Source organism: Natrix helvetica (genome assembly GCF_964273705.1).
Source record: "Natrix helvetica genome assembly, chromosome: 1".
Taxonomy (NCBI): domain Eukaryota; kingdom Metazoa; phylum Chordata; class Lepidosauria; order Squamata; family Natricidae; genus Natrix; species Natrix helvetica.
In genome coordinates this window covers 333,483,986-333,511,766 of record NC_138548.1, presented here as the reverse complement: position 1 = coordinate 333,511,766, position 27,781 = coordinate 333,483,986, and the positions used below count along the sequence as shown (strand labels likewise).

Sequence of the window (27,781 nt, the reverse complement as noted above, 5' to 3'; positions counted from 1 at the left end):
TATTCTTAAAAAACCAAAGTTGCAGCACTCACAACTTCTGGAGGTAAGCCTTTTCACTGATTAATTGTTCTGTCAGAAAAATTCTCCTTAGTTCTAGGTTGGTTCTAGGTTGATGAGTTTCCATTCATTGTTTCTTGTCCTGCCTTCAGGTGCTTTGGAGAATAGGTTGACCCCCTCTTCCTTGTGGTAACTCCTCAAAAATTGGAACACTGCTATCATGTAACCCCTATTGCTTCTTTGCACTAGACTAGAGATACCCAATTCCTCCAACTGATTTTCATCTGTTTTAGCCTCCAGTCCTCTAATCATCTTTGTTGCTCTTCTCTGCACTCTTTTTAGGATCTCAACATCTTTTTTGTATTGTGGAGATATATGAATTGACAACTTGAAGGTGTGTGGACTTCAACTCATGTTTGCTGAGGAATTCTGGGAGTTGAAGTTCAAACATCTTCAAAGTGCCAAGGTTGAGAAACACCAATCTACAGTATATGTACACCTACATCAAAAGAAACAAAACTTTCTGCAGCCATAGAAAGCAATAATTTAGGTAATCACATGAACAGTCTTAAATTTCCTTCTTTCTTTTGTCTTTTTTAAATATAGCAATAGCAAAAGGAAGAAGATATGTAGGACACGAAGTGATCCTCCCTCTTCTATTTTGCACCATTAAAGAAACACTGTGCATGTTGGGATGGAAGATCCAATAGTTTCCACACATTGGTAGAGCAACAGATTGGGATGGCTGGTTGACACAATGATTTCAAATTGGAAAAACCAACGTATTGGCAAGCAATACAAAAATACTCCGATTACCATAGGTCCCTTTGTTTATACAAAGACGACTATAAAAGAAGAGACAAACATCACAATATCCGGAACTTAAAATATATTATCCACTTAGCTAAGTGGATAATATATTTTAAGTTCCTGAGACTGTGATGTCTGTTTCTTATTTTATAGCTACACCTGGAACTTGTATTTTTGGATGGTTCGCAAAGACAACTATACAGTACGTCAGAGATACAAATCACAGCTTTTGCTTTGTTTACTTGTTCTCTTGGGCATATTTCATATCTTACCTGGTCTCTATCATTCCACAGAGGAGGAGAAGGAACAGTGGAGTTAAGTCACAGAAAGACAAATCCTGCTTGCATGTTAGAAAAAAAATTCCTAACCGAACAATAGTTCAACAGTAGAATCAATTACCCAGAGAAAGGGTGGGCTTTCCTTCATTGGATGGATGTTTTCAAATAGAGGTGGGGCAGCCATCTGTCCAAAATGTTTCACTTTGGATTCTTGCATTGAGCAGAAGATTGGTCTCGATGACCTTAAGTGACTCTTCCAACTCTGCTTCTAGTGTTTACCATATATCTCACCCTCCATTTCAAAGGATTTGCTTCACTCTATTGTATAATAAAACCACAGTATTAAGGCAACACTCCAAAAAAAAAAAAAACCCACCCCAAAACACCAAGAAGCAATAGAACAAAGATACCATTTTTAATCCTAAATGAAAAGTCTTACAATCAAGCAGAGACTCCTGCTGGTAAAAAGAGAGAAAAAGAATGCTCTGCTGATTCAGGTTTTCCCCCCCACTCCTCCTTAAAGTCCCCTTCCCACCAACCTCATTCTTCCCTTAGCTCCAGAAAAGACTTTTAGAAAGAACAGAGTGCTCTTCGGCCAAAGGAAATTGGCAAGCACTCTTCCCGCCTCCCTTTCTGTTTTTCAAAAGAGCAATGAATTCACAAGAACAGATCGAAACACAAAGTACTTTTCCAGTATTACAAGTGCCTTTTGGTTCTCAGTTTGGTGTCTGAACCCATCAGCAAGAAAAGCAGGCAGCTGCTTTTATCTAGGTGCCAACCACCGGAAGACTGGGTTTTTATAGAAAATGCCCTACACATCTCAAAAAGAAATTTGGATAAAGATTTTGTAGAAGAAGAGAGTCTAGACTCTAGAGTCATATGATTTACGAGGTTAAAAATAAAAACCATCTCATTTTCTTACCTGGACCTGGTAACTAATAAGGAATGAAAGTAGGTTGAAGTAGCACACTCAAATTAAAGCACTTGCTGATATATTCTAATTTTATTTACTTCCAAAAATCTCATGTAGAACAATACAATGCAATAGTTCAAAATGGATATATTATGCACATGGTTGTGAGACATCAGTGACAATCCTCAAATTCAGGAGCACAATTTAACTGCACTTCTGAATCTTGATTATGCTGAAATATGTTCCCCCTTCCTTAGCCTAAGATGTCTACTTGATGTATATTTTTGAAAATCATCTGGAATCTTCTGATGATTTTCAAAAATATAAAATCTTGAAACATGCTGCCGTCTCAGAGGTAATAAGCTCCCATAGGTGCTTTTTCAAGAGGCCACTGGATTTTCTGGAAACCAAAAAGCACCTTTAGGAAAACTATGATGACTGGATTACTGAGAATCTCCATAGACAATAAACTCAGATGTTTTTGTTCATTTAACACCTCTATTCTGGAAGCCCAGGTAAAATTCATTGCCATTTTTGGCTTGAGATCTGGACACATGCAAAACCACTTATTCTGTGTAAGATCTCCCCATCCAGTGGGTTCAATTTTCTCAGGTCCCTTTGCCAAAAGAATGCCAACATAAAAGAATTTAAAAAAGGGAGTGGCGGGTGGGAGGGTGTATCATCAAACCTTACAACAGCCCTTCTCGTCTGCAAGAAGCATGCTATGGCATCAGTATATCAGCCAGATATATTGGAGGTTGAAGGAAGCCATTCTCCAAGTATGTAGGAAAGGTCCTGACCTTGCCTTGAACTCTTTTCATTGACATCTCCTAAAATACGAATAGTTTTCATGAAATCTGGGGCTCTACTTTTAACAGGTTGACTATCAGCTATAGAGCCGTGATGGTGCAGTGGTTAAAATGCAGCATTGCAAGCTATTTCTGCTGATTGCCAGCAGTTTGAGTCCCACCGGCTCAAGGTTGACTCAGCCTTCCATCCTTCTAAGGTCTAAAGTGAGGACCCAGATTGTTGGGGACAATATGTTGATTCAGTAAATTGCTTAGAGAGGGATGTAGCACTATGAAGCGTTATATAAGTCTAAGTGCTATTGCTATAACTTCTTTTCAGAACTCCTGGCTTAACAGACACAGTTTGAAGAAACTAGCTGGTGGTGTCACATTTGCGAAGTGCATTTTTTCTTAGTCTACATTGCACTTTTTACTGTAATTTAAGATTGACCATATCTGCAATTAGAATGCTGATCAAATAGCTTTCCTGGAGAAATTAAATATCAGAAGTCAAAGTTAATTATGTTCTACAAGCTTTTACTTTTTTACATCATGTGGTGGGCAACTGAGCAACTGTATTGTACTTTTCTCTTCAGTTTTCCATCAACCTTAGTTCCATTTCAATAATCTTGGACAGACAGACACACACACACACACACACACACACCAGTAATGCTAAGTTGCTTTTTTAACAAAAGATGTACAGAACCAAACATTGTTCTTTGGTACAAAGATCTGAGTTTGCCCACTTCACTACCGTCTCCTTTCTTTGTGTGACTTGTCAATTGACTGACTAATAAAAAGAAAGTAGTCTCCTGTGTTTACTGTCTTATTTTTCTTGCACCAGCTCCCAGTTCATTTCCAAGTCCTGTTGTCGACCGACAGAAATGTACACAATTTTGGATCTAAGAATTTGTTCGAACAGATGAAGCTTTTTGCTGTTTCTTAAGGTAATCTAAAAAGGTAAACTTTCCCCTTGCACATATGTGCTAGTCGTTCCCGACTCTAGGAGGCAGTGCTCATCTCTGTTTCAAAGCCGAAGAGCCAGCGCTGTCCGAAGACGTCCCCATGGTCATGTGGCAGGCATGACTAAACGCCAAAGGCGCACAGAACACTGTTACCTTCCCACCAAAGGTGGTTCCTGTTTTTCTACTTGCATTTTTACATGCTTTCGAACTGCTAGGTTGGCAGAAGCTGGGACAAGTAACGGGAGCTCACTCCCATTATGCGGCGCTAGGGATTCGAACCACCAATCTGCTGACCTTTCTGATCGACAAGCTCAGCTTCTTAAGGCGCTGAGCCACCACGTCCCTAAGGTAATCTATGAACCCCTTAAATAGCCTATTAAATCCGAGAGGCTGCTAGTAGCCAACTAGATGGGTGCTTTTCAATAGTATATTCCCTTTCAAGTAATATAATAAGCAGTTACTATTGTAATCAAAATTCTTCATAAAAATATATTCAGTGAAGAAAAATATCACTCTTCCTTTCTTTTCAGAATCAAATTAGGAACAGTATTTTTTAATTCCTTTGACATTTTGTCAGATCTGGGTTTTATTATTATTTATTATTAAAATTTATTATAGCCACCCGACTACAATGGACTCTGAGCGTTGTATAGTCCCTTTACCCCAAAAATAATCTCCTTACAAACAGATAAACCTAAACCACACAGACAGCTTGGAATAAAATGACCTGAAGACACAAAATAAAACAAGACAGACACACAAAATCCCTTCAATATATATTAACCCCGGGCCTGGGACCAAAGCCAGTTCTTCCATTCTTTCTGGACTCCTCAAAGAAGATGCCGCTCTTATCTCTGGGGGAGGGGGGTGTTATTCAAAAGATGGTGAGATGTGTGACAGAGAAGAAGACACACACTTCCTCAGTCTCACAAGAAGGCAATATTTAAATAGAGAGGACCTGGAATGCACCTATTGTGCTAGTACTTTCTGGATGAGCAGAAATGATTGGAGATGCAACAAGTGTTCCCTCAGATATCCAGGTCCTATTTAATATGGGGTTGTATATGTTATAAGCAGAACCTTGAATTGCACTCAAAAGCCAACTGGAAACCAATGGAGCTCCATAGCAGTGATGGAACATGGACAGGCTGAAAATTGTCCACCACTGCTCGTGATCTTGCATTTTGAACCAGCTTTCTGGTGGTTTTCACGGCAGCTTCAAGTAGAGCCCATTGCAATAAACCAGTCGTGAGGTGACCAGGGCATGCCAGTTATTGCAATTTTGGATTATCAATTGGATTTTAAAACATTCTGTTCTTCTTAAAAATGGCTATATTAAACTTAAAAGGATTTGTTTCATGGGCATCTAATCAATAGAAATCAAAGATGAGCAGCAAATAAATTAGACCCTCAGGGGATACAGAGTAGAACAATTCCCAACTGTTTAATAATAAGAACTTTAGGTCTGAAGTAGGTTAGCATCTACGATCTGTAGTAGCTCAGACACGTAATTGACACGTAATTGATAACGTAATTGAAAATCCACCCAGTTTATATTCATAGGATATATAATCAGCTCTGAGCATTCCTTTGCATCTGGTTCTTTTGAGTGAAGCTTGAAGCTAGAAAGAGAAAATAAATGTCACAAAACTAGAATCTTCCTCCCCCACACTTTTGAAAGCCTCATTGAAAACCACAATTGATCTACTGATAAGACACAGGATTACAGCATTTCTCTCTCTCTCTCATTCTCCAACAAACCCAAATGAGAACATTCTAGAACGTAACATGAGAAATGTGTGACAACCTCATCTCTCTTAAGACCACATAAACATTCTTGGCTATTCTCATTGTTGCAGGGCTGACTTGTAAAGTTTGCATTCTTGCTTAGAAAGCAAACAATTAAAATTCAGGAGGCAATTTAAACAAGAGAAGAAGAAGCAGGAAGAAAGAGATATTTTAAATTCTCCTCATGGTTACTGCTACCATGGATATCTTACCATCAACATAGTATTCAAATGAAAGTGGGAACTGCGCTTTTATGTCAGCCTTTTAAAATTAAACTTGAAGGACAAAATATCAAAGGAATGAAATATTGCTGTGTTCAGATCTGATTTAGTGATTGAAATCCTTTATTAAATTGATGGGTGGGTAATTGAGATAATCTGATTAATATGCCTTAAATAGAAGCTAAATGCTAGACAGATTTTTTCATGAATCCTCCAAATATTTTGGAGTAAAAAACCCTTTATTTTCAGCCAGAATGATCAGCGAGTAGATAAGATGGGGCATCTATTCACAAGTGTTAAATAAAAAGTTAAATACTTCAAAGAGGAAAAGGTGTTCCCCCCTTTTTTTTTTCAATAAGGTCAAAGAATTTGAAAGAATACAGTAAATTTTGTAAATAAAAATGGTGACAGTTCACAAAGATTACTAGGTACAAGTAAAAATACACATTATTCCATGGCAAGGAAGATAAAGCAGGAATGGTTAAACTGGTTATTTTATTCAAAGAGGACAATATGTTCTTATTTGGATACCACTTCTAGAATTTGTGCTTGTGAAGGAAAAAAAATGAAACTTTGACCTTGGTCTTGTTGATTAGAAAGATTTGGTGTTATAGGAATGGCTTATAAAAGCAAAAAGTTTGTTTATTTTGTACTGTGCTAAGAAGTGTTGGAAGTCAGTGCTTTCTTTTTCTCTTTTCCCTTTTATCTCACACCTTCTTTTCTCGGTCCCTTCCTCTCCTTTAATTTCCTATTTTCTTTTCTTCTTTGTATTTTATATGATAAAATAAAAAGGATAAAAGGGTAATCTAGCAACACCAGCACTTATGATGTTACCTAGTTTGGATAATGAAACATCTCCAAGAAATCAACCAAGCTCAGAGAACACCAAGGACCCCCTCATTTATTATTATATTACCCAATAGTGAAATTCAATACATTTGTCTGAATGTCTAATTCCTGAATATGCAATCAACTTCGCATTGGTGAATTGATTCACATGGGTGGAACCAAGATCAATATTCTCTAGGAATCCGACAGAGGAAAGGGATCAGGTTTGAATTGGGACATATACAGATTTCAGTCCTTACTGGACTCAGTGCTTACAAGACTATCTGATCTCCTTGCTCCCTCGTTGTGTATGGGAAAGGAAGAAAAATACTACATGGTCACTTTCTATATCCAGCATTTTCTCAGGCATGCCTCCCTTACGTAACTCACTGCCTCTATTGGTAAGTAACATTGTTCCAGGGACTGGATAAAATCCTAAAGAAACAAAAGATGGTGGGACTGGAGGATGCCTAGATAGGTATAATACAGAACTGAAAATTGACTAAAAGGGGGATTCTTGTCCTCTTCCTCCTCTTCTCCCAAACTCTTTCCTGAATTCTGATTGGTTAGCCATGCTTCCCTTTGAACTCCTTCCTTTTTTAAAGAATCACATCAGTGGTGGGATTCAAATAATTTAACAACCGGTTCTCTGTCGTAATGACCAGCTGGGTAGGCATTGCTCAGTGGTCATGTGATTGGGTGGGTGTGGCCAACTCAACGTCACTCAGGTCGATGGGCGCTTTGCCTTAACTATTACAATGTAATAAGGGTTAACTGGAGAGGCAGTTTCTGTAAGCAGGGCAATAAAGATTAGGCTAGAAACACCACCAGAATGTTTCCTTCCAGCCCTGTAAAGTGGAAAAAAACAAAATAAGATTTTTTTCCACTCTGAACTGCTTAGAAAGTTAACAACCGGTTCTCCCGAACAGGTGCGAACTGGCTGAATCCCACCACTGATCATAATGCAATAAAAAAAAACAATTAGTTTGTAAGGAGAAAGCCAGCATCTCTTGATGGGACCAAGAGTGCCCACTGGAATGGGTGGCCAATAAATATAAACAAACAGATAAAAATTGATCTGAACATTTTGAGAATTCTTGCCAGTCATTTCCGATAATGCTGGTCAAATATCCCTATGGCCTGACTCAGTATAAACCCTTTTGTCTTTCTTTCTGTCCCATAAACATAGACCAGCCTTGCCCTCTTGACAATAAAGTTGATGCATTCTATCTTTCCGTAGTTAGTGGCTGGTTTTAGTGGGTGGCTGAAGACATTTTCCAAGTGAAGCTTCTCCTCCATCTTTCGTTGCTTTGGTTTATTTAAAACATTCTTCCTGAAACCTGAGAAAATAAGATACCTGTGGAGTTATATTTTTTTCTTCATCTACTATTCTACTCTCTGTGCTAGAGAAAGCATTCTCTGTAGAACTGTTATATAAAAAAATGAGATGTCAAGGGCTATTCCTCCCTGAAATTAGTGGGGGAAAATAAAAAACCCAAATCCATGATTTATAAACCACGACCGGATGGATTCTTGCCTTAACTTAATCCCAAACAAAGTAAACATTTAGCATAATCTGTGAACAAATCCTATGGAAGGCAACATTAGTGTATCCTCCTCGTTTGGAGCTCTGAAAAAGTTTCAGCAATTATCTGTACGGCCACATGCAGAAGAATGGATAAGATTCTCTCACCCTCATGAAAAAAACGTGCACTTTCCCTGAATTTCTAAGCAGAGGCCCTCTGAGCAAAGAGTGTCCTTTATGTGACTGGTCTGCATCCCAGCATGTACACTTTCATCTAGCGGATGGAATCACTAGGCGCTCTTGTTTATCCTTTTCTTGTAAGTTGCAGAAGGCCGATGTCAAGAAAGGAGCAGAAAGAAGGATCAGGGAAAAAAGGGCTTGCGCTGGGTTCTAATTGCTTACAGCTGTGCCTCTACGGCCTCATAATAGCTGGTTATATTCTGGAATGGGGGAGGAATGGAGAAGGAGGATTGGATAGGCTGTGTAGTACTACAGGTCAAATAAGTGCCTGGAGTCTGGAGAACTACACTGCTAAGAGATTGTTCGTCCAACAAAGATATCTTTTAACTTTCCTTTCTTGGGGGGAAAAAAACTGTTTTCCTACACCGACTGGAATCCTCCCCTTTAGAAATAATTGTTATTAAATCTTTGCAGCAGCAACAATATGTGTGAATCTCCCATATAGTATGTTGTGGCAGCTGAGTGAAATACAGCTTGCTCCATAACTTATTAATGAAGAATGTGTTTTTCTGTGTCTAGGCTGAGCACATATGCACACAGGGCTTTATATATACCCACTAGCTGATAACCCGGCGTTGCCCAAGTATTTATTTTTTAGGGGGGAAATGTCCAGACCAAACGTAATTTCTAATGTTGGATTTTCCCCCTTACCAGAGGGAGCCCCCTTGTGGAGTACTGTGAAGCCGTTACTACGGCAACTCCGAGGCACTGTACAGTAGAAGCCAGTACGGCAGTACAGCACAACAAGTTGTATCTTAACAGAACATACACCCTGGGGGGCGTTAGGGGTATCTTACCCCTACAATATTTTTCTCCGAGAGTAAGTCATCTGTGTACCAAGTTTGGTTGAAATTGCTCAAGGCGTTCCAGAATTATGCTGGAAAACACACACACACACACACACACACAGAGCATTTTTTCTTTAACTTCTTTAAATTATGAACTAAGCGAAGGTACTGCAGAATGAATCTCAGTGTTATGTTTACTTACAAGAAGGCCCCCAAAAAACACATCCTGGAGATTTCTTTGTCTTTAGCAAATGGGGGTTTTGTGACTGCCCATACTATAAGGGCAACTATTTTTTTTCTGTCATGGTAGCCATTTCCTAATTGTAGCCAATATATCTTCTGAGTACTGCAAATATATCTTAGCTTTAAAAAATTGCTAACTCCTGGTGGATTTTTCCTCGCTAAGAACATGATTTTCCTAGAAAGAAGACTTCTCACTCAAAGACGCTACACCAATTTTTTGATCACAGACTCGAACTTGGCAACTGCTTCATACCAGCTCAGATTATTTAGTTCAATATGTCAATTCTCTGCAGGAAATGGAACTGCCAGAAGATACCTTGCCATTGAGATGAACTGACACCTTGCAGCTACTAATTGGTTGAAGGAAGAGAAGGAGAAGACAGAGGGGAAGGCGGAAAGAGAAACCAAGAAATGAAATCAATTTTCATTATGGTTGTAGGCGCCAAGCTAGAAAGGGGAACTGCTTATCCACATGCTTGTCCTTCCTGAAACAACTTTTTTTCTAAAACCGAATGACATAATTGTGAGCAAAGCTTCAACTTCCACTCCAGTCACACCATCCAGAAGAAAGTTATCTGACCCTGCAAGATGGAGAATAGGACTCAGTCCAAAACTGGGATCATTTCTCCATTTCCCCAGCAAGAGAAATGGAGAAATGATCCAAGTTTTGGAAAGAGTCCTATTCCCCATCTTTGATTTATGGCTTCATGTTTGTATCTGGGAAGCCAATCTAGCATGGCCTGAAATTATATTCACAGATGATAATTAAATCCGTGGGAGGTGCATATGCTTATCCAAAGATGAATATCTGTATCTGTCACAAGTAAGTGAAACACAGAAAACCCTGGGTGTTAGCTTGGAAGCTGCAGGAACAAAAATGGGTCACGGTGTTCTAATGCTACAGCCAACCCTTTCTAGAATCAGATATAGTATTGATTTTTCATGTCCTTCCACATCCAATTATTGACGCCTTCAGATAATCTGGCTCCCATATGTGTAGGACAGAATGGAGCTGGAACAGGAAGACTCTGTTTATCTTCCTGTTTCCCACAGAGGGCCATGGTGGGTGGCTTCAGCTGAGTGCTTTGTTTGGAAGTCTGCCCGCCTGCCCAGAAAGAAGACAAAGTCAAGCTGGAACCATAATGAACTTCTACAGGGCTAGAAAAGATAACGTATAGCAGCTCAACAAATTGCCATCTCAAGTACTTTTTAATGGTGATATCCAATATGGTGGTGGGTTTTGTATGATAAACAGGAAAGTCCTTCCTTCACCCATAATAGGCCTTCATGTTTCCCAAGCTGTCCATTGACCAAAAATATTTGCTCAACATGCCATCCAAACCAGCAAGGAATGATGAAACGGGAGACCATGAGGCCAAGAAGCTTGTAAATTAGGGGTACTAGAACGGAGCTGCAAAAATGCAGATGTCAGTCAATAGTTACCATGTTTCCCTGAAAATAAGAGAAGGTCTTATTTTATTTTGACCCCCAAAATAAGCACTTGGCCTTATTTTCAGGGAGGTCTTATTATTTTTGAGGTGCAGGAAGCAGCGAGTGTGGTCACCTGATGGCTGCTGCTGTATTGCAATATTTTCCAGGAGGACGGCTTATTTTGGGGGAAGGGCTTATTTTGGCACATGCGCTCATAAGCCCAATTGGGTTTATTATCCAGGGAGGTCTTACTTTCAGGGAAACATGGTAATTGTCTAAGAATACAATAGAATAGGAATATAATTCTTTATTGGTCAAGTGTGATTGGACACAAGTATCAGTCTTGTGTCCAAAATCCTCTGCATTAGCAGCCCTTATTTGTTCATCCTACAGATGCAACAGTAAAGAGAACAGTATCAGATAACGCTGGATACTTTTATTTAAAGCTAAGACTGGAGGAAGGAAAAGAGATGGATAGGGAAACTGCTAGTTCAACCATTTGGTGACCGATTCATGCAGGCAAATGAAGTGTCATTATCGGATTGCGATCTTTAGGAAACTGGACCTTGCTCATATGAAAAGTCAGGAGGAAAAAGCTTAAACTAGCAGGGGGGAAAGTCAGGGTGGGGGGAAAGCTTAAACTAGCAGGGGAACAGCAGCAGGTGATGTCAGAATTGATCTGGATGTTCTTCCATACCCAAAGTGTTAACACACATGGCATGAACTGCTGTTCCTTGAAAGCTCTGTTTATTTATTCTTTGTTAGTTAAAGTACATTCCCAGATATACGGTATGTTCAAACAGTAAGAACATTCACTTGACATCAAACACAGACAAAGAATTCTATCTCCTTATTTTAAGTACCAGGAAAAATTCAAGGTGCCAAATGTTTACCAGAGGCTGTCGATGTAATGTTGCTGAATCCATTGTGAGACACCAGCTGTGGATTTGCACAATTGATCTCAGAGGTAATTCAATCAAGGGTCTTTTCAAAGCCCCTTAAATCCTTGTAATATAATGCAGAGTAGCATGGAAATAGTCAAATATTTTAGTCAAACAGGGTCTCCTTGTATTTGTCATGTGCAAAGAATGCATAATACACTTGGGCTTTTGTTTACTTTTTGCCCTAAAATAATAATTAAAAACCCTCTAAGTCCTCTGCAGGGAAAAATAGAAAATAAAAAGTAATTGCTGCTAAACGGCTGCAAAATCAAACAATGGTAACAGAAGCTTCACATCACTAAAATTTGTACCTTTAGGAATTGCCCAGTGACAGAGCCCATGGGAAGTAATAACTCGTAACACAGCAAAGGCACTGCACATCTAAAGGTGCATGTTGCATTGCCAAAATAGCGACTGATCTTAGTTGCTGGAGAACCTTTGAAAGCAATTTAAGTGACCTGTTCTAAAAGACACAATCACTGAAAGGACCACATATAACTGAGGGTGTGGAAAAATACATTTTAAAAATGCATATAGGAACATTCATTCAGGTCATCTTACTTAATAACTTTTCTTACTTTTTCAGTTTTTGCTTGAGAATGATCATTAAGGAATCTACTTTTCAGCTTTAAAATTGTGTGGTATTAGTCAAATCAAACAGCAAATGAACTTAATAGCTGAATATTCTTGAAATTTCATGTGGAAGAGATGGGATCTACATACTGCATTATTACAATGATTAATAAATAACTACAAACATGGAATTTCTTGAATTCAAGTGCCTGGAAGCATCTGGACCAGCCACTGATGTGGGTGCATATATTGAAGCAGAAAATACTTACTAGTGCTATGCTGAATAATACTTCTATTTCTTTACAGCTGGTTCTCATTGAATCTGCTGAAAAACAAATTGGTTGCTATGATATTTTGCAAAAGAGAACAAAAGGAGATCTAGAATTCTTGCACTTAACTATACTTATGAGATGCAAGTAAGGAATGCCTTAAATGTTGTCTTTTTTGTTGCACTTCCTGGCCTAGTAAAATCTGACAGGATAGGTGTATTCTGGGTTCCATCACTTTAGTAAAGTCATCTGATGGAACTCAAGGAATGAAGCTTCTCCGTTACTGTCCTTGTTTCTTGGAAGGTTATTCTCTCAAGAATCTGACTGGCCCAAAACCTGCCTACCTTTCAGAAGGAATTAAAGGCCTACTTTATTCTTCAAATTTTGGGTTGAGAATAATTGGACCCGTTGGATAAACAGATTAATGTGTTTGTATACTGTTTGTTTGGAAGCTGATTTTAGACTCTTGGTTTAATTGTTAAGGCATCAGGCTAAAAACTAAAAGACTGTGAGTTCTGGTCCTGCCTTTGGCATGAAACCTCGCTGGATGACTTTGGGCCATTCACTTTCTCTCAGCCCAACCTACCTCACGGAGTTATTGTGAGGAAAATTAGGAGGAAGGCGGACTATTAGTATTCTAGCTGCCTTATCTATCAAAATGATAATAGAGGTGAATAAAAATATCTACAATATAAATTCTTGCTTCTACTTTGTTTTATGGGGTGTGGGTGGGTGTAAAATAGCACAACTATTTTTTCATTAATCTGTTGCCTTTCCTGGGTTCCATCCTTCAATTAAATCCCAGATGAAGATATTGTGAGGCTATGTCTTCCTTGGGATTGTCTAAAAACAGAAAGTAAAGGCAAGTGGGGAAATGGTAGAATAATATTTCTATGGAAATTCTAAAATATTCTCAACATAAGGTAGAAAACAGAAGCCTCTGACGTACAGAAGGAAGAAAACTGGAAAATGCATTATGTCCTAACACAGAAGATATAGACACCAATGAGAAAGTGTCATATGTGGCTGTATTAATAGAACACAGCATTCAAAACTAGACAACATTCAAAATGGATAATAAGGTCTGTTAGTCTGAACATCTGGAAAATTAGAGCTGAATATATGAATTCAAATTGGGATTTTGCACAAAATTCAACATTCTGTACTTGGAAACATATTTGATTCATCCACTGAGACACACAAGCCTACCTATGTATATATGAATCCATATGGATAACACCTTATACTGTACTCAGTCAACTGGTTTGTCACTCAAAGTCAAGATTTAATTTTGGGCTTTGCACAAACATTTCAGAAAGTTGGACCATAAGAAAGGCTGAGTGCCAAAGAATGGAGGCTTTTGAACTATGGCGCTGGAGAAGACTCCTCCATTGGACTGCAAGGCGATCAAACCAGACAGTCCTTGAGGAGATCAACCCTGACTGCTCTTCAGAAGGCCAAATCTTGAAGTTGAAACTCAAGTACTTTGGCCACCTAATGAGAAGGAAGGACTCACTGGAGAAGAACCTAATGCTGGGAAAGACTGAGGGCAAAAGAAGAAGGGGACAACAGAGAATGAGGTGGCTGGATGGAGTCACCGAAGCAGTAGGCATGAGCTTAAATGGACTCCAGAGGATGGTAGAGGACAGGAAAGCCTGGAAGAACATTGTCCATGGGGTTGTGATGGGTCGGACATGACTTTGCAACTAACAACGACAACAAACATTTCAAATTCAGAAATATAAACCATAAACCCTGTGATGTTTGATTGATTAATTACATTAATTGCAGTATGCCTAAACCAAAAGCTCTATAATTCCCGCATCTGAATTTGAAGGCATGGGATTGCAAGGATTTACAGTTCCCAAGAACATTTGTGATCAACATGATAACATTCATTCATACAAAAGGCCCCTAAGGAAAGAATCTTTAACATGAAAAGATAGGAAAATTAGCTCAAAGGCTGCTTAAGCCAACTAAGCATGCTCAATTTCCTACAGCCCAGATCTATTCAAATCACACTCTTGAAATACTTATTCAAAACCAAAGATACAAGTTCCCCAAGATAAAACAGAACAACAAGAACCTACAAATGTGGCACATCATCAAAATGTGATAAAAGTGAGAGGAAGGAAGATCATAGATTCCCCCATCCCCAGAAACTACCCATAGGGGAGAGAAACAGAATTCTAATGGGATTTTTATACATCACTAAAGAGACTACTTTGATATTTTAAGCTACCGACCAAAAAAAAAAGGGGGGGGAACAGAACGGAAGAGGAAACTATAGCAACAAAATTCCCAGCTAGAACAAAAATATACAGTCCAGGGCCAAGATGCGTGCGCACACAGCAAATTGATGAGAAAATATGTCTTTTTAAAATTATTTTTATTAATTTCCCAGAATACTGGACAGCTTGTCCAAAGGTTGTTTGTACATTTAGACAGGATCTTGCCGAAAAGGCGATTTTAATCAAAGGCTTTCATGGTGGCAGTTGCAGCTTGTTTCTTCCATTTGTTTGCCCTTAAAGGCTGAGCTATTCATTCTAATTGCATTAGGGACAGGCTATAAATCCCCTTCTCCATTCTCTTGTTAGAGAAGAGCTTTTTTATAAGGGGGGGGGTGTTCGTGTGGAAAGGAGGACATTATGCAAAAAAGCACTTCTAATAGCCATATTCAGTCAGTGGGCTTCGGTGACAGCTTTATTTAAGGACCAAAGCTTGTTAACAAGCTGAATGGCTAGCAGTTTAATGCAAAATAGCTCTGGTTAGAATACACCAAATGCCCCCTCCCCCAAGTTTCATTTCATTCCATAAGACCACATTCTCCATGGGCTTGATATGAAATAGTCGCAAGAGTTTTAGACTTCAAAATGTCCGACATTAGGATTCCGTTCACCCACAATGTGCGTACAAATTAACATTCCAGCATTTTCCAGATTCCAATCTATTTGTTTTAAGGTAACTGTTTTAACCATTGAAAGACATCACATTATTTTTATTTTCAAAGATGGCTCTCTAAGCAACAGTGGTAAGTTACCCTCAAATAGATACATCATGAATATATATTCAGTTACGTTAAATGTATCAGAAATGTAAATCAAAGCCTTAAAAATGAAATGCAAACTTTTCCTTTTAAGTAGCAAGACTAAATGAGAAACCTTGGGAATCTCCACCATCTCCTCTTTAATTCTTGGTCTACTGATGTGATACCATTGGCGGCAAAGTGGATAGAAGGCAGTATTACAGGCTGATTCGGCCACTGCCAGGAATTTAATCTTGATTGGCTCAAAGTTGACTCAGGCTTCCATCCTTCCGAGGTGGGTAAAATGAGGACCCAGATTGTTGGGGGCAATGTGCTGACTCTGTAAGCTGCTTAGAGAAGGTTGTAAAGCACTGTGAAGCGGTATATAAGTCTAAGTGCTATTGCTAACATCAGGCTGAAAACAGATTTAACAAATGGAGATTCCAAGGATAAAAAATCTAGGTGACAAACCTGGGAAAGATTACCCACTCACTTCCAAGATTCTGCAAAACTGCTGTTTCTAGTTGACAATATCTAGTTGACAATTATCAAAGAGATGGAAAAAAGGTCATGTCCCACAAATTCTATTCTATTTCCTACTTCCCAAAAGCAGATTTTGGACCACAATCTGTAGAAGTGTTTTGCAAACTTTATGCAATCAAACTCATTCACACAAGACACAAATTTAAAAATGTTAAGGTATCCAGTAATTAAGTAACGGAGGCAAGAAGCCTATTAACCAGGTGATGCTTATCTTTGTCTAGATTTTGGTAGCATTTCAGAATGGAAGGAATCTGAGCTGCTGAAAATCAGGAACACTACATCAGGAAAAATGGCCTGGGAGCAAAGAACAGAATAATAAGCAATAGTGAAAGATACAGGTATGTGGCAGGCTGAAACCTTGTAAGGAAACAAGGGCAGGCTACAGAATAGCTCATTGATCAGATGTTCCATCTGATGTTTTGTCATGTGGTTGATATATTTAGATAGCTAGGATAGTATAGTGTAGCCTTTATTGTCATTGTACATCATGTATACCATGGAATTGGTTTTAGCCTCACTGGTGCAATCCATGACAAAAAATAAAAACAACATAAATAGTATAAAGAATAATAAAGAATGCAAGTAATTAGGGGTAAAAAAAGTCTAGTCATACGTTTCCGCATGTGTGTGGAATGATTGTGGTTGTGTTTAAGAGTCTGACAGCCCAAGGATAGAAACTATTTTTAAACCTATTTGTTCGGCTGGCTATATTTCTGTCTTCTGCCCAATGGTAGAAGTGTGAAGAGACACTGACCAGGGTGTGAATCATCTCTGAGTATCTTCCTTACTCTGCTAAAGCAGCAAGACATGGTCATGTCAACCAGTGATATCAGAGGGCAACCAATGGTTTCTTGTGCCAAATTGATCACTCTCTGTAGTGCCTTCCTGTCTGCAGCTGTTAAACCAGCATACCATACTGTAATGCAATATGTGAGGATACTTCCTATGGTGGATCAATAGAAAGAGGTCATCAGCCGTTGTTCCACCTGATTTTTTCGCAGGACTCTAAGGAAATGAAGCCTCTGTTGGGCCTTTCCAATCACCAGGGAAGGTTTGTTTTCCAGGTGAGATCTTGACTAATGAGCATATTAATATTTTTATTAATATACAAATATATTAATAGTATTAATATACTTTCCATCCATTGCCCAATTTTCTCTTTTCCTGCACTTGCTGGGATGATTTTGGACAGGATGACTACCCTAGTGAATTTCAATGTCCTTGGTGATTCCAGGCCTTCCTGAAAGGTAGTTAACAAAAGGTGATATGGATCACTGTTGCCCAAGCCACTGACCTACACCATCCCACAAATTCTGTCTTTCCTACCTGTTGCTCAGTATCAATATGAAACCCCTGAAGGAGGTTATTATCCAGAATTTTGGATCATCAAATGCTCATTTCTGTCTCATTTGAATGAAGTTATTTATGTTATCGATAATTGACAGGAGGATGAATAAGAAAAAAACTGACATTAAACCCTAATGTCTGAACTGTTGGTATATGGGATATTCTGGAATCATTGATTAAACTTCAGTATGTTTTGAATAATGCTTCATTCCTTCTGAAAGAGGAGGTTCATTGTCTATTTGCTTGATTCACAAATGGTGGTTGTAGCAAAAACATATATAAAATATAATTACACGATTATATCTAGATATAGATATCTATATCTAATCTGCCAGTGGTATCCCTTCCTGAGGTGGTTAGCAATGATGATTCTTAACATATCTTGACTCTAGTCCTTGACTTGCAACAGTTCGTTTTGTGACCGTTCAAAGTTACAATGGCACTGAAAAAAGTGACTTTGGACACCTTTTCACACATCTCCATAGTCCCCATAGTCACATTATCAAAATTCAGATGGCAACCTATTCATATTTATGATGGTTGCAGTATCCTGGAGTCATGGGATCATTTTTTGCAACCTTCTGACAAGCAAAGTCAATGGGGAACCAGGTTCACTTAACAACTGTGTCATTAATTAAACAACTGCACACTTAACAACTGTGTCAAGAAAGGTCATCAAATGGGGCAAAATTCACTGAACAACTGTCTCACTTAGCAAACGGAAATTTTGGGCTCAGTTGTGGTTGTAAGTTGAGGACTACTTGTACAATGGAAGGATAATTAATGAAAAATATGACAGCAAAATACAGAAATGTTGAGGTAGTCATTCTTTCTTAGCTTACTTGGTAAGATTGTTGATGTGGATTAACAAGTGAAGGAAGGAGTGTTCCATTTATCGTTTTGATCTCCAGAAGGAACAGTAGAATATAAATCTAATGAATAATTATAAATGTTGAAGTGTTGTTGTTATTTACTATCGTTCAGTCTTAAAATCTTACCATACACAGTAATTAGGCAAACCTGTGGCAACCTTCAATATGATCCCACAAGGTACAGTCAACCTTCTAGTCAGTAGATATGAGGGAATGTAGAAGGCTGGATTCTCAGAAGGGAAGGTATGCAGGAGTAAGAGACAACTCAGTCCAGATATTACGTGTGAGAGAAAGAGAGTGAAGACAGCTCCTCCTTAACAGTTCTCAGAATATACGGTAGCTAGCAATAGCATTTAGACTTATATACTGCTTATAGTATAAGGCCATATAGCCTTCTCTAAGTAGTTTACAGAGTCAGCATATTGCCCTCAATAATCTGGGTCCTCATTTTACCGACCTCGGAAGAATGGAAGGCTGAGTCAACCTTAAATCTGGTAAGATTTGAAGTACCAAATTGCAGTCAGCCGGCAGTCAGCAGAAGTAGCCTGCAGTACTGCATTCTAACCACTGGGCCACCATGGCTCATGCAGATAGTAGAGTGCTTAGTCTGGCAAATTTTTGTCTACAGGCATGGAAACAATAAATACCTCCCTTTGGAAGAATCATCATGTTTCTTTCTTGGTTTGAGGGCCTGATAGTAAATTACGGCCTGCCTCAGCCCTCTCTCCTCCCTTGCTACCATTCCAACTTCTTACAGGCTACTTTGAATGAAAATGCATTTTGCTGAGACCAGTAGCAAGAGCAACAGAAATGGAAGGGACAACAAGAGAGGAAATTCTTCCTGCTTCTGGTGCTGTCCAACCTGATTATAACATGGGATTATACATGATTGCTCCCCCATCAATTTTGATATAGATCATTTTCCCCAATTGAACTGTTCTTTCAGAACATCTGAAAAAAACAATTTAAAGGAAGAATAGAGTGATTTCTATACGTGTTGTAAACCTACACAAAGGGCACAGTCTTAATGGTTCTATTCAAAAAAGGAACTGAAGAAAATTATGCTTCCAATGTATCTCTGAAAAGAATATGTTTGATTCAGAGCAGGGTCCAATCAAAGCAGGCTCCCATTTTCAGAGTTGACTTTTAAATAGCCCCTTTAATGTTTTACCGAAAGCAAAAATTTTACCCGGTCGATATATCAGGGTTGCCCAGCTCGTTCCTAAATAGAAATCACAGTTCATCAAAAAAACATAATGTTCTACATGATGATAATAAATGCAAAATGCTTGCATAAGCAAGTGGGATGATTTGCTTCTTGGATGTATTGTGGGCTTAGAAACTCTAATCTCCCCAAGGTATCCTGTAAATTTCCATCTCTGAAGCCCCAAGCCCAATTTACATTTAACAGCAAAACTGTGCAGATAAAAGACTGAGGGAAAATCAAGTGTAAGAACCCCAGTGGTTAACTGATCTAGCCTTGTTCTCTGAAGCTGTTCATTCCCCTGAAACCTTTGGTTTTATTTTGTTCTATTTTCTATTTCTGTCAGGCATATTAATAGAACTGTAAAGAGTATGCAACTTTTGTCAAAAATAGTAACACCCACCCACCCAGACCCTACTTGCCCACATCTGAGGAACATAAGACAGGAAGCCGCTTGGCGGCGAGAGCATTTCAAAAGGTATGGTTTATACGGTACTTGTGTCTCTGGAGTAACTTCACTCCCATTCACTCATTCACTCACGCCTCCCCTATCACATGTCTCCACTGTTCCTCTTCCGTTCACAGTACAGCTTCCCATTCATCCTTCCTATGCTGTCTGTCTTCCACAAAGACACATCTGCTTCCACGCACAAAGATACACTGTGACTCCAAAATGAAGACACTGAAAAAAGCCCCCCAATAACTTTATTGGAGTATTCAGACTTTGATCTTCGATCTTTGTACATTGAGATCCCATCTTCCCCTCACCCTTCCCACTGACCAGAACCTTCTCGGTGCTCAGTTAAAAGGTAAAGATTCCCTTTGCACATATGTGCTAGTCGTTCCCGACTCTAGGGGGAGGTGCTCATCTCCGTTTCAAAGCAGAAGAGCCAGAGCTGTCCGAAGATGTCTCAGTGGTCATGTGGCCGGCATGACCGAATGCCGAAGATGCACGGAATGCTGTTATCTTCCCACCAAAGGTGGTTTCTATTTTTCTATTTGCATTTTTACATGCTTTCCAACTGCTAGGTTGCAGAAGCTGAGACAAGTAACAGGAGCTCACTCCGTTATGTGGCACTAGGGATTCGAACCGCCAAACTGCCGACCTTTCAATCGACAAGCTCAGTGTCTTAGCCACTGAGCCACTGCGTCCCTCAGTGCTCAGTTAGGTACTGTCAAATTTAGCTCCTCAACCAAGTCACAGAAAGCATCATCCGCTATGCTTTCTTCCTCATCATACTCCAAGGAGATGAATGGAAAGTTCAAGAACATAAGAATGATCTGTAATGGTTCCAACTCCCACATACTCAAGTAAGCAAGTCCTCCCTCCCTCCCTCCCTCTCATACCCTTGAGTATGCAGGAATTGCTGTTTGTTTTAATGCGCAAAACGAGAGGTCCTTGATATTCTCTGAGCTTGTTTTCTTGGAGACATTTCATTACCCAAACTAGGTAACATCATCAGTACTGGTGTTGCTAGTTTAGCACTGATAATGTTACCTAGCTTGGGTAATGAAATCTCTCCGAGAAATCAATCAAGTTCAGAGAACACCGAGGATCACTCATTTCAACCCTGAGCTGCAATTATTTTCCTTAGAGAACAAAAATTGTTCCCAGCCTAGTTTGCTAACTACTTAGATGTGGTAGTTCATACACACTGCTACTACCGGTCAATTTTCAGAAAAATTGAAGAAGAGGATGGTTACTTAAAATGAAAACCCAAATTAGGAAACGTGAACATAATGGAAATAATGCTTCTATTATTTTGCCACGGCGATTTGTAAAACTCAATGAAACCTATTCACCGCTAAAATAATACTCTTTAAAATATAAGTAAAATACAAGGTATCTTGAGATAATTAAATCATATTTAGCTTCTCATTAAAATAATCGTTTTTAACATTTTTGGCCTCTGACAGACAGAGCTTGTCTGAAAAAGTTATTGTCAGGGGTGGGCTGCTATGGGTTCACCCAGTTTCAGGAGAATCCATAGCTAGCCTTATGGCTGGTTTGAAGAACCTCCAAATCCCACCACTGGCTGGCCCCACCCGCCCCTCCAACCCCAACCCACCCCTTCCAGGAGTCTCCATGCAGCCCGTTTTGGATGTGAGATAAGGGCAGGGCCTGCATGGAGGGTCAGGGAGGGGGAAAAATGGGCTTCCGTGAAGTTCCAGAAGTCTGGAAATGGGCCTGTTTCGGGCCTCTGGAGCCCAGGAGAGCCCATTTTCACCCTCCCAGAGTCTCGAGGAAAGCCTCCGGAGCCCGGGTAGGGCAAAAATGTCTCCCCCTGCCGTGGTGCAGGAGGCTGACTAGGCCACGGCCACCATGGCCACACTACCCAGCAACCAGGCAAAGAAGCCATTGCTGAATTTTTTAAAGTCCACCCCTGGTTATTCTGATTATTTATTTCATTGTTTTCCAGCTCTGTAGAAAATGTTCTATCCTGTATGCTGATCTGCACAGAAGGAATGTTATGTCTCTGTATAGGAAAAAAAGGGAGTAAGAAAAACATTAGACCTAAAGTCTCACCCAGTAGCACAATTACAATAGTTCAGTCCTACTGAAAAAGTGATAAATATGATGAGTAGGAATTGTAGCCTGAAGTGAATAGAAGTTTCTACATCAGCTGCCAATGCACCCACACAGCCCATGCTGAATCACAAAGAAAGGGAGGAATGTGGCACAGGGCTGGAGGAGATTCCCATTGTAATAAAAATGAAGGCATGCCTCTGCACAGAAACATGAAGGTGTTTGAGAGAAAACACTGGCTGGAAGTTAAGGCAGAGCTGTAGGCCAAATGACAATTAAGTCAGGAAGTGGGAAGACCAAAGCAGAGCTTCAAAGATCTTTTAGCTTAGGTGAGGCTTGACCAAACAAGAATCCTCCACTGATTGTGATGTATAACCTGCTCTTGTCCAAGAGTCTGTGAGAACCATGTTGTAATAGGTAGGTGGGTTCTTGCAAAGCAATGGAGAGGGGTAAGGAAAAATAATAATAATTAGAATGTAATATAATCTGAATGCAATTAAAGTTGAATTTTATTTTTAAATGCAATTAGGTAGAATTACTCTCGTTCACTTATTTATTAAATTTCTATGCCGCCCATCTCAGTAACGTATTTAAAGCAAGTCTAGGCGGCTTATAGTGTAATAAAAATAGACATATAAAAACAGTTTGAAATATAAGAACAATTATAATTACAAGAATTAAATACAGACTTAAAAAAAATCCTCTGTCATTGCATCAATCATTCACAGCCCAAAGCAGCTCAGTCAGGTCCTTGCCAACTGACAGAGCCAGGTTTTAAGGCTCTTCCTGAAGGCCAGAAGAATGGGGATGGATCTCACCCCTGGCAGCAAGATATTCCAGAGGGTGGGGTCACAGCAGAAAAGATTTTCCTCCTAGACCTCGCCAGCCTAGATTCCTTGACTGACAGGATCCACAGTAGAATCACAAAACCATAGAGGTATAAGGCACCTTGGAGGTCTTCTGGTCTAACTGCCTTCTGGCCCAAGGCAGAAATCCTTGTACTATTCCAGACAAATGGTTGTCCAATCATTTCTTGAAAACCTCCAGTGATGGAGCTCCCACAACTTCCAGGAGTCAAGCTGTTGCATTGATCAATTGTTCTCATTGTCAAGAAATTCCTCCTTGTTTCCAGATTGAATCTCCCTCATATGAGCTTCCATCCGTTGCTTCTAGGCCTATCCTCAGATGCTATGGAGAATAAATCAATGCCCTCTTCCCTGTGACAGCCATTCAGGTATTGGAAGACTGCAATCTTATCACCCCAAAGCCTCCTTTTAGTCAGGACAGACCTTAGCCATTCATAATATAATTGAGCCTCTAGCCTCATCATTTTTGTTGCTTTTCTCTGCACTCTTTCTAAGGCCCCAGCATCTTTTTCGCATCATGGTGACTAGAACTGGACACAATATTCCAAATGTGGTCTCACTAGTGCAGTGTAGAGCAGAACTATCAGTTCATGTAATCTTGATGTTATACCTCTGTTGATGCAGCCTAGGACTGTTTGACTTCTGGGGCAGCTGCACCCAGAATGGAACAACTCACTGCAGCTAACTCTCTGTGGCCATCTCACCGTGGCCATCTTCCTGTGGCTAGCTTGCCATGGCCAACTCGCCCCCATCATCTCGTTGTGGTCAACTCACTGTAGCCATCTTCATGTACCCATCCTGCCCGGGGCCAACTCACCATCACCATCTCCTTGTGGCCAACTTTCTGTGGCTATCTTGCCATGGCCAACTCACCACCACCATCTCTTTATAGTCCACTCACTGTGGCCATCTTCCTATGTCCATCCTGCCATGGCTGACTCACCATCACCATCTCCTTGTGGCCATCTTCCTGTGGCTATCTTGCCATGGCTAACTCACCACCACCATCTCATTGTGGCTAACTCGCTGTGGCCATCTTGCTGTGGTCACAGGGCAACTCATCATGGTGAACTCACTGTGGGAAAACTCAATGCAGAACAATTCCATGTGGGATAATGCAATAAATATTATCCTACATTCTGGGTAGGTCTAGTTTAATGAAAAGAAGGACTAGGGGAGACATGATAGCAGTGTTTCAATATCTCAGGAGATGCCACAAAGAAGAGTGAGTCAAACTATTCCCCAAAGCACCTGAGGGTAGAACAATAAGCAATGGGTGGAAAGTAATAAAGGAGAGAAGCAACTTAGAACTGAGAAGAAATTTCCTGACAGTTAGAACAATCAATCAGTGGAACAGCTTGCCTCCAGAAGTTGTGAAAGCCCCAACACTGGAAGTCTTTAAGAAGATGTTGTATAACCATCTGTCTGAAGTGGTGTAGGCTTTCCTGCCTAGGCAGGGAGTTGGACTAGATGACCTCCAAGGTCCCTTCCAACTCTGCTATTGTATTGTATTACTACTCATTCAGAAATCCTATTGGATTTGATTCCGAATGCAAGCAGTATTAGCACTGTAGCCTTAATGCCCAAAGGTTTCAAACTCAATGTCAAACGGCAGGTGAATGATCATGTTTGACTATTGTAAAGGGCAAAAGCTGATAAATATTTCACATGCCACCCAGTGACAAATCATGCTTCCAAAGCAAATGTATTCTAGAGAGTTGCAACCCAAGATGGATCCCAGGAGAATGTGCACATTTGCAACCTTGATGTATTCTAGCCATCTAAGGAATAACTAGGCTTTTGAAAGTGAAGGTCTGAAAGTTAATGCTGGGCAGAAATGGCCCTTCTAAATGGGTCCAAATTATATGGAAGCACCAGTTTCTTCAAATTTCTCAAGAAAAGGAGTGGTTGTTTGGCATTTTTGACAGTCAAACTCTTCATTATCAGGAATAGAATAGCCGAGATTATTTTCTATAGACACACCATTTAGCTATCGTATAATAAAATACACCCAAGAATAAAAGAGTCAGAAGGAACCTTGGAGGTCTTCTAGTCCAACCCCCTGTTCAGGCAGGAGACCTTATACTATTTCAGACAAATGGTTGTCCGATCTCTTCTTTAAAATCTCCAGTGTTGGAGCACACACCACCACTTCTGGAAGAAAGCCCTTCCACTGATTGATTGTTTTGTTAGGAAACGTCTTATTTCTGCTTCTCTCCTTGATTAGTTTCTCTATCCTTTTTCTCCTTCAAAATCTGTTTCATCAGACTGAACATGAACTAGGGGGGTGGGAAGGCAATTTTGCACTTCTCTGCCCGACATTGCAAAACATGGAAGGAAAGAACCTCCTTTAATTGATGAATCCAGAGAAGCCTCAACAAACAGGAGTTTTGTCTGATTTGGAGAAGACACCTAAGAGGATCAGCCAGAAGCTGATCCAAGCAGGATGGGAGGGGAAGAAGGCAGAGTGGACCTTTAGGAAATTGAAGCAGAAAGGTCTCATGTACACCTATTCAAGTTTCAACAATCTCGGGAACTTCTATTAGAGGGAAGTCACAAGTAAATATCAGATCTCAGAATGGTAAAAATTAGAGACAAATAATAGGAAGATCCACAGGTTGCCTGTATCTGCAGGCCTTCCATACAAATGAAGCCAAACATTCACACAAACTTTGTTTAAAACAAAAGCAACCAGCCCTGAGCATCGCGTCCATGATTTCCGAAGGCTGAGTAACCTGACTTGCAAAAACAACAACCCAACCAAGAACCTCCTTGGTGCACGGAGGGGGGGGGGTGAGGGTGAGGGGGGAGTCACATTTAAAGCACACAAGCACACTCCTTCATAGCTTATTCTTTTCAGAGAGTGGGTGTGCCCTCCTTTGTTTTCACAACTCTGGAAAGGGTGGTGGTGGTGGGAGGCTCTGTGTGTACCAAGTGTACGCTTTCTTACCTCCATTTATGAAGCGCGAAACCAGGACACTGGTCTCCACAGGTGTTACAAGGCTGCTCCCTTTTCAACTCCCCCAAGGCCGTCAACTTCAATTAAGAAAAGAAGAAAAAATTTCCATCAATACAGAAAAGCAGCTTGTTCTCCTTAGAACAAGAACTAGGCAGATGATGGATGACACCTGCCTACTGACAAATGGAATGAGGATTGGGGGGGGGGGGGGGGAATAGACTGACCTGGGATCTTTTAAGAGAGAGAGAGAGAGAAAGAGATGATAGATACATAGATGATAGATAGATAGATAGATAGATAGATAGATAGACAGATAGATGAGAGAGATAGGTGATAGATAGATAGATAGATAGATAGATAGATAGATAGATAGATAGATAGATAGATAGATGATAGATAGATAGATAGATAGATATGATAGGTAGGTAGGTAAGTAAGTAGGTAGGTAGGTAGGTAGGTAGGTAGGTAGGTAGATGAGAGAGAGATGATAGATAGATAGATAGATAGATAGATAGATAGATAGATAGATAGATAGATAGATAGATAGATGGCAGGCAGGCAGGCAGGCAGGCAGGCAGGCAAGACAGACAGACAGACAGACAGGAGAGAGAGATGATAGATAGATAGATAGATAGATAGATAGATAGATAGATAGAGAGAGAGAGAGAGAGAGAGAGAGAGAGAGAGACAGACAGACAGACAGACAGACAGACAGACAGACAGACCACAGCAACAATGTGTTGATTCCAGACAGGTAAAACTGAGGGAACTCCTCACTGGAGGACAGACAATTGAGAGAAGGGGAGAGAAAGGCAGAAGGGGAGAAGCCGAAGAGCCCACACTGGGCTCGGGGAGGGTGTCCAGCTTTGACCCCGGAGCGATTATTTCGGCACAAAGGGAGCCGCGAGTCAACCGGCTTTTGACTTCGTTATTGAGGGATGCGGCGACCCGCTTAATGACTTTAGGGAAGGGAGGTGGGGAAACAGCTGCCTCCTGTCCCGAAGGTGCCCAGACACAATGCTCCAGTTTGGGGGGGGAAAGGGGGGGGAGAGCCGAGCCGTTAAGTGGACGCGCGGCTGAGGAACAGGGGATCCCCGCCACATCCCAACCCAGCCGCCGCGCCTCCACCCGCCCCGCGCCTCCCCTCAGCAAGCGCCCCGGGAGCGGGGAGAGGAGGGAGTCCCTCACCGATCTGCTGGAGAAGCGTTTCCGAGAGCTCCGGCTGAACATGGCAGCAGCTCCCCACCGGCAAAGGGCGAGCGTCGAGCTGGCGGGTCGGACGTCGGCGAGCCCTGGGAGTCGGCCCCCTTAGAGCGCTGGAGACCCCGAGGAGCCTTGAGCAGCGAACCCAGCACGGTGCGTCTTAGCCGGGGCGGCTCGGTATGAAGCGAGAGACGCGCTGGCTTCCCACTCGCCTGCCGCGCAGCCCTGGGCGGCTGGTCCCCTCCCCCTCGGCCCCGGGATGGCTTCGTGCTGCCTGCTGACCTCACGTGTCTTGGGCTCCCTCTGGGACTGGGCCCACGCCTCCCCCCCTCCCTCCTTCCTTCATGCGCTCTAGCGCCTTAAACGTTGCGCTTTCCCGCCCGGCCTTAATTAAGCAGCCGCCTGTGGCGAGGTTTGCGCTCGGCTTGCCCGTTTCGCCCAGCAGCGCGATCTCAGCGTTGTTTTTTCTTTCTTTATCCGAAACCCAACCGAAATGGCCTGGGCTGGCGATGGCTCCCCGAGGATGGGACGTGGAGCGGGCTTTCCTACGGGGGAAAAAAAAAAAACTTCTATAATTGCGCGTTGGGAAACGATCGAATGAATCGATGCGTTTTAATTCGGAGCGATAGAACTA

At 40.8% G+C, this 27,781-nt stretch overlaps 1 protein-coding gene across 1 annotated transcript in view; it reads right to left on the bottom strand.

The window, feature by feature from the left end:
• PRICKLE2 (prickle planar cell polarity protein 2) overlaps nt 1-27,357 on the bottom strand; it is a 368,745-nt gene extending 341,388 nt beyond the window's left edge. The window contains exons 1-2 of the mRNA XM_081942744.1: nt 27,133-27,357; nt 25,936-26,021 (exon numbers count right to left, since the gene is read on the bottom strand). Coding sequence (XP_081798870.1) covers nt 25,936-26,021; nt 27,133-27,174 — 128 coding nt within the window. The 5' untranslated portion in view covers nt 27,175-27,357. The remainder of the gene's footprint in view (nt 1-25,935; nt 26,022-27,132) is intronic.
• Nucleotides 27,358-27,781: the final 424 nt, after the last annotated feature.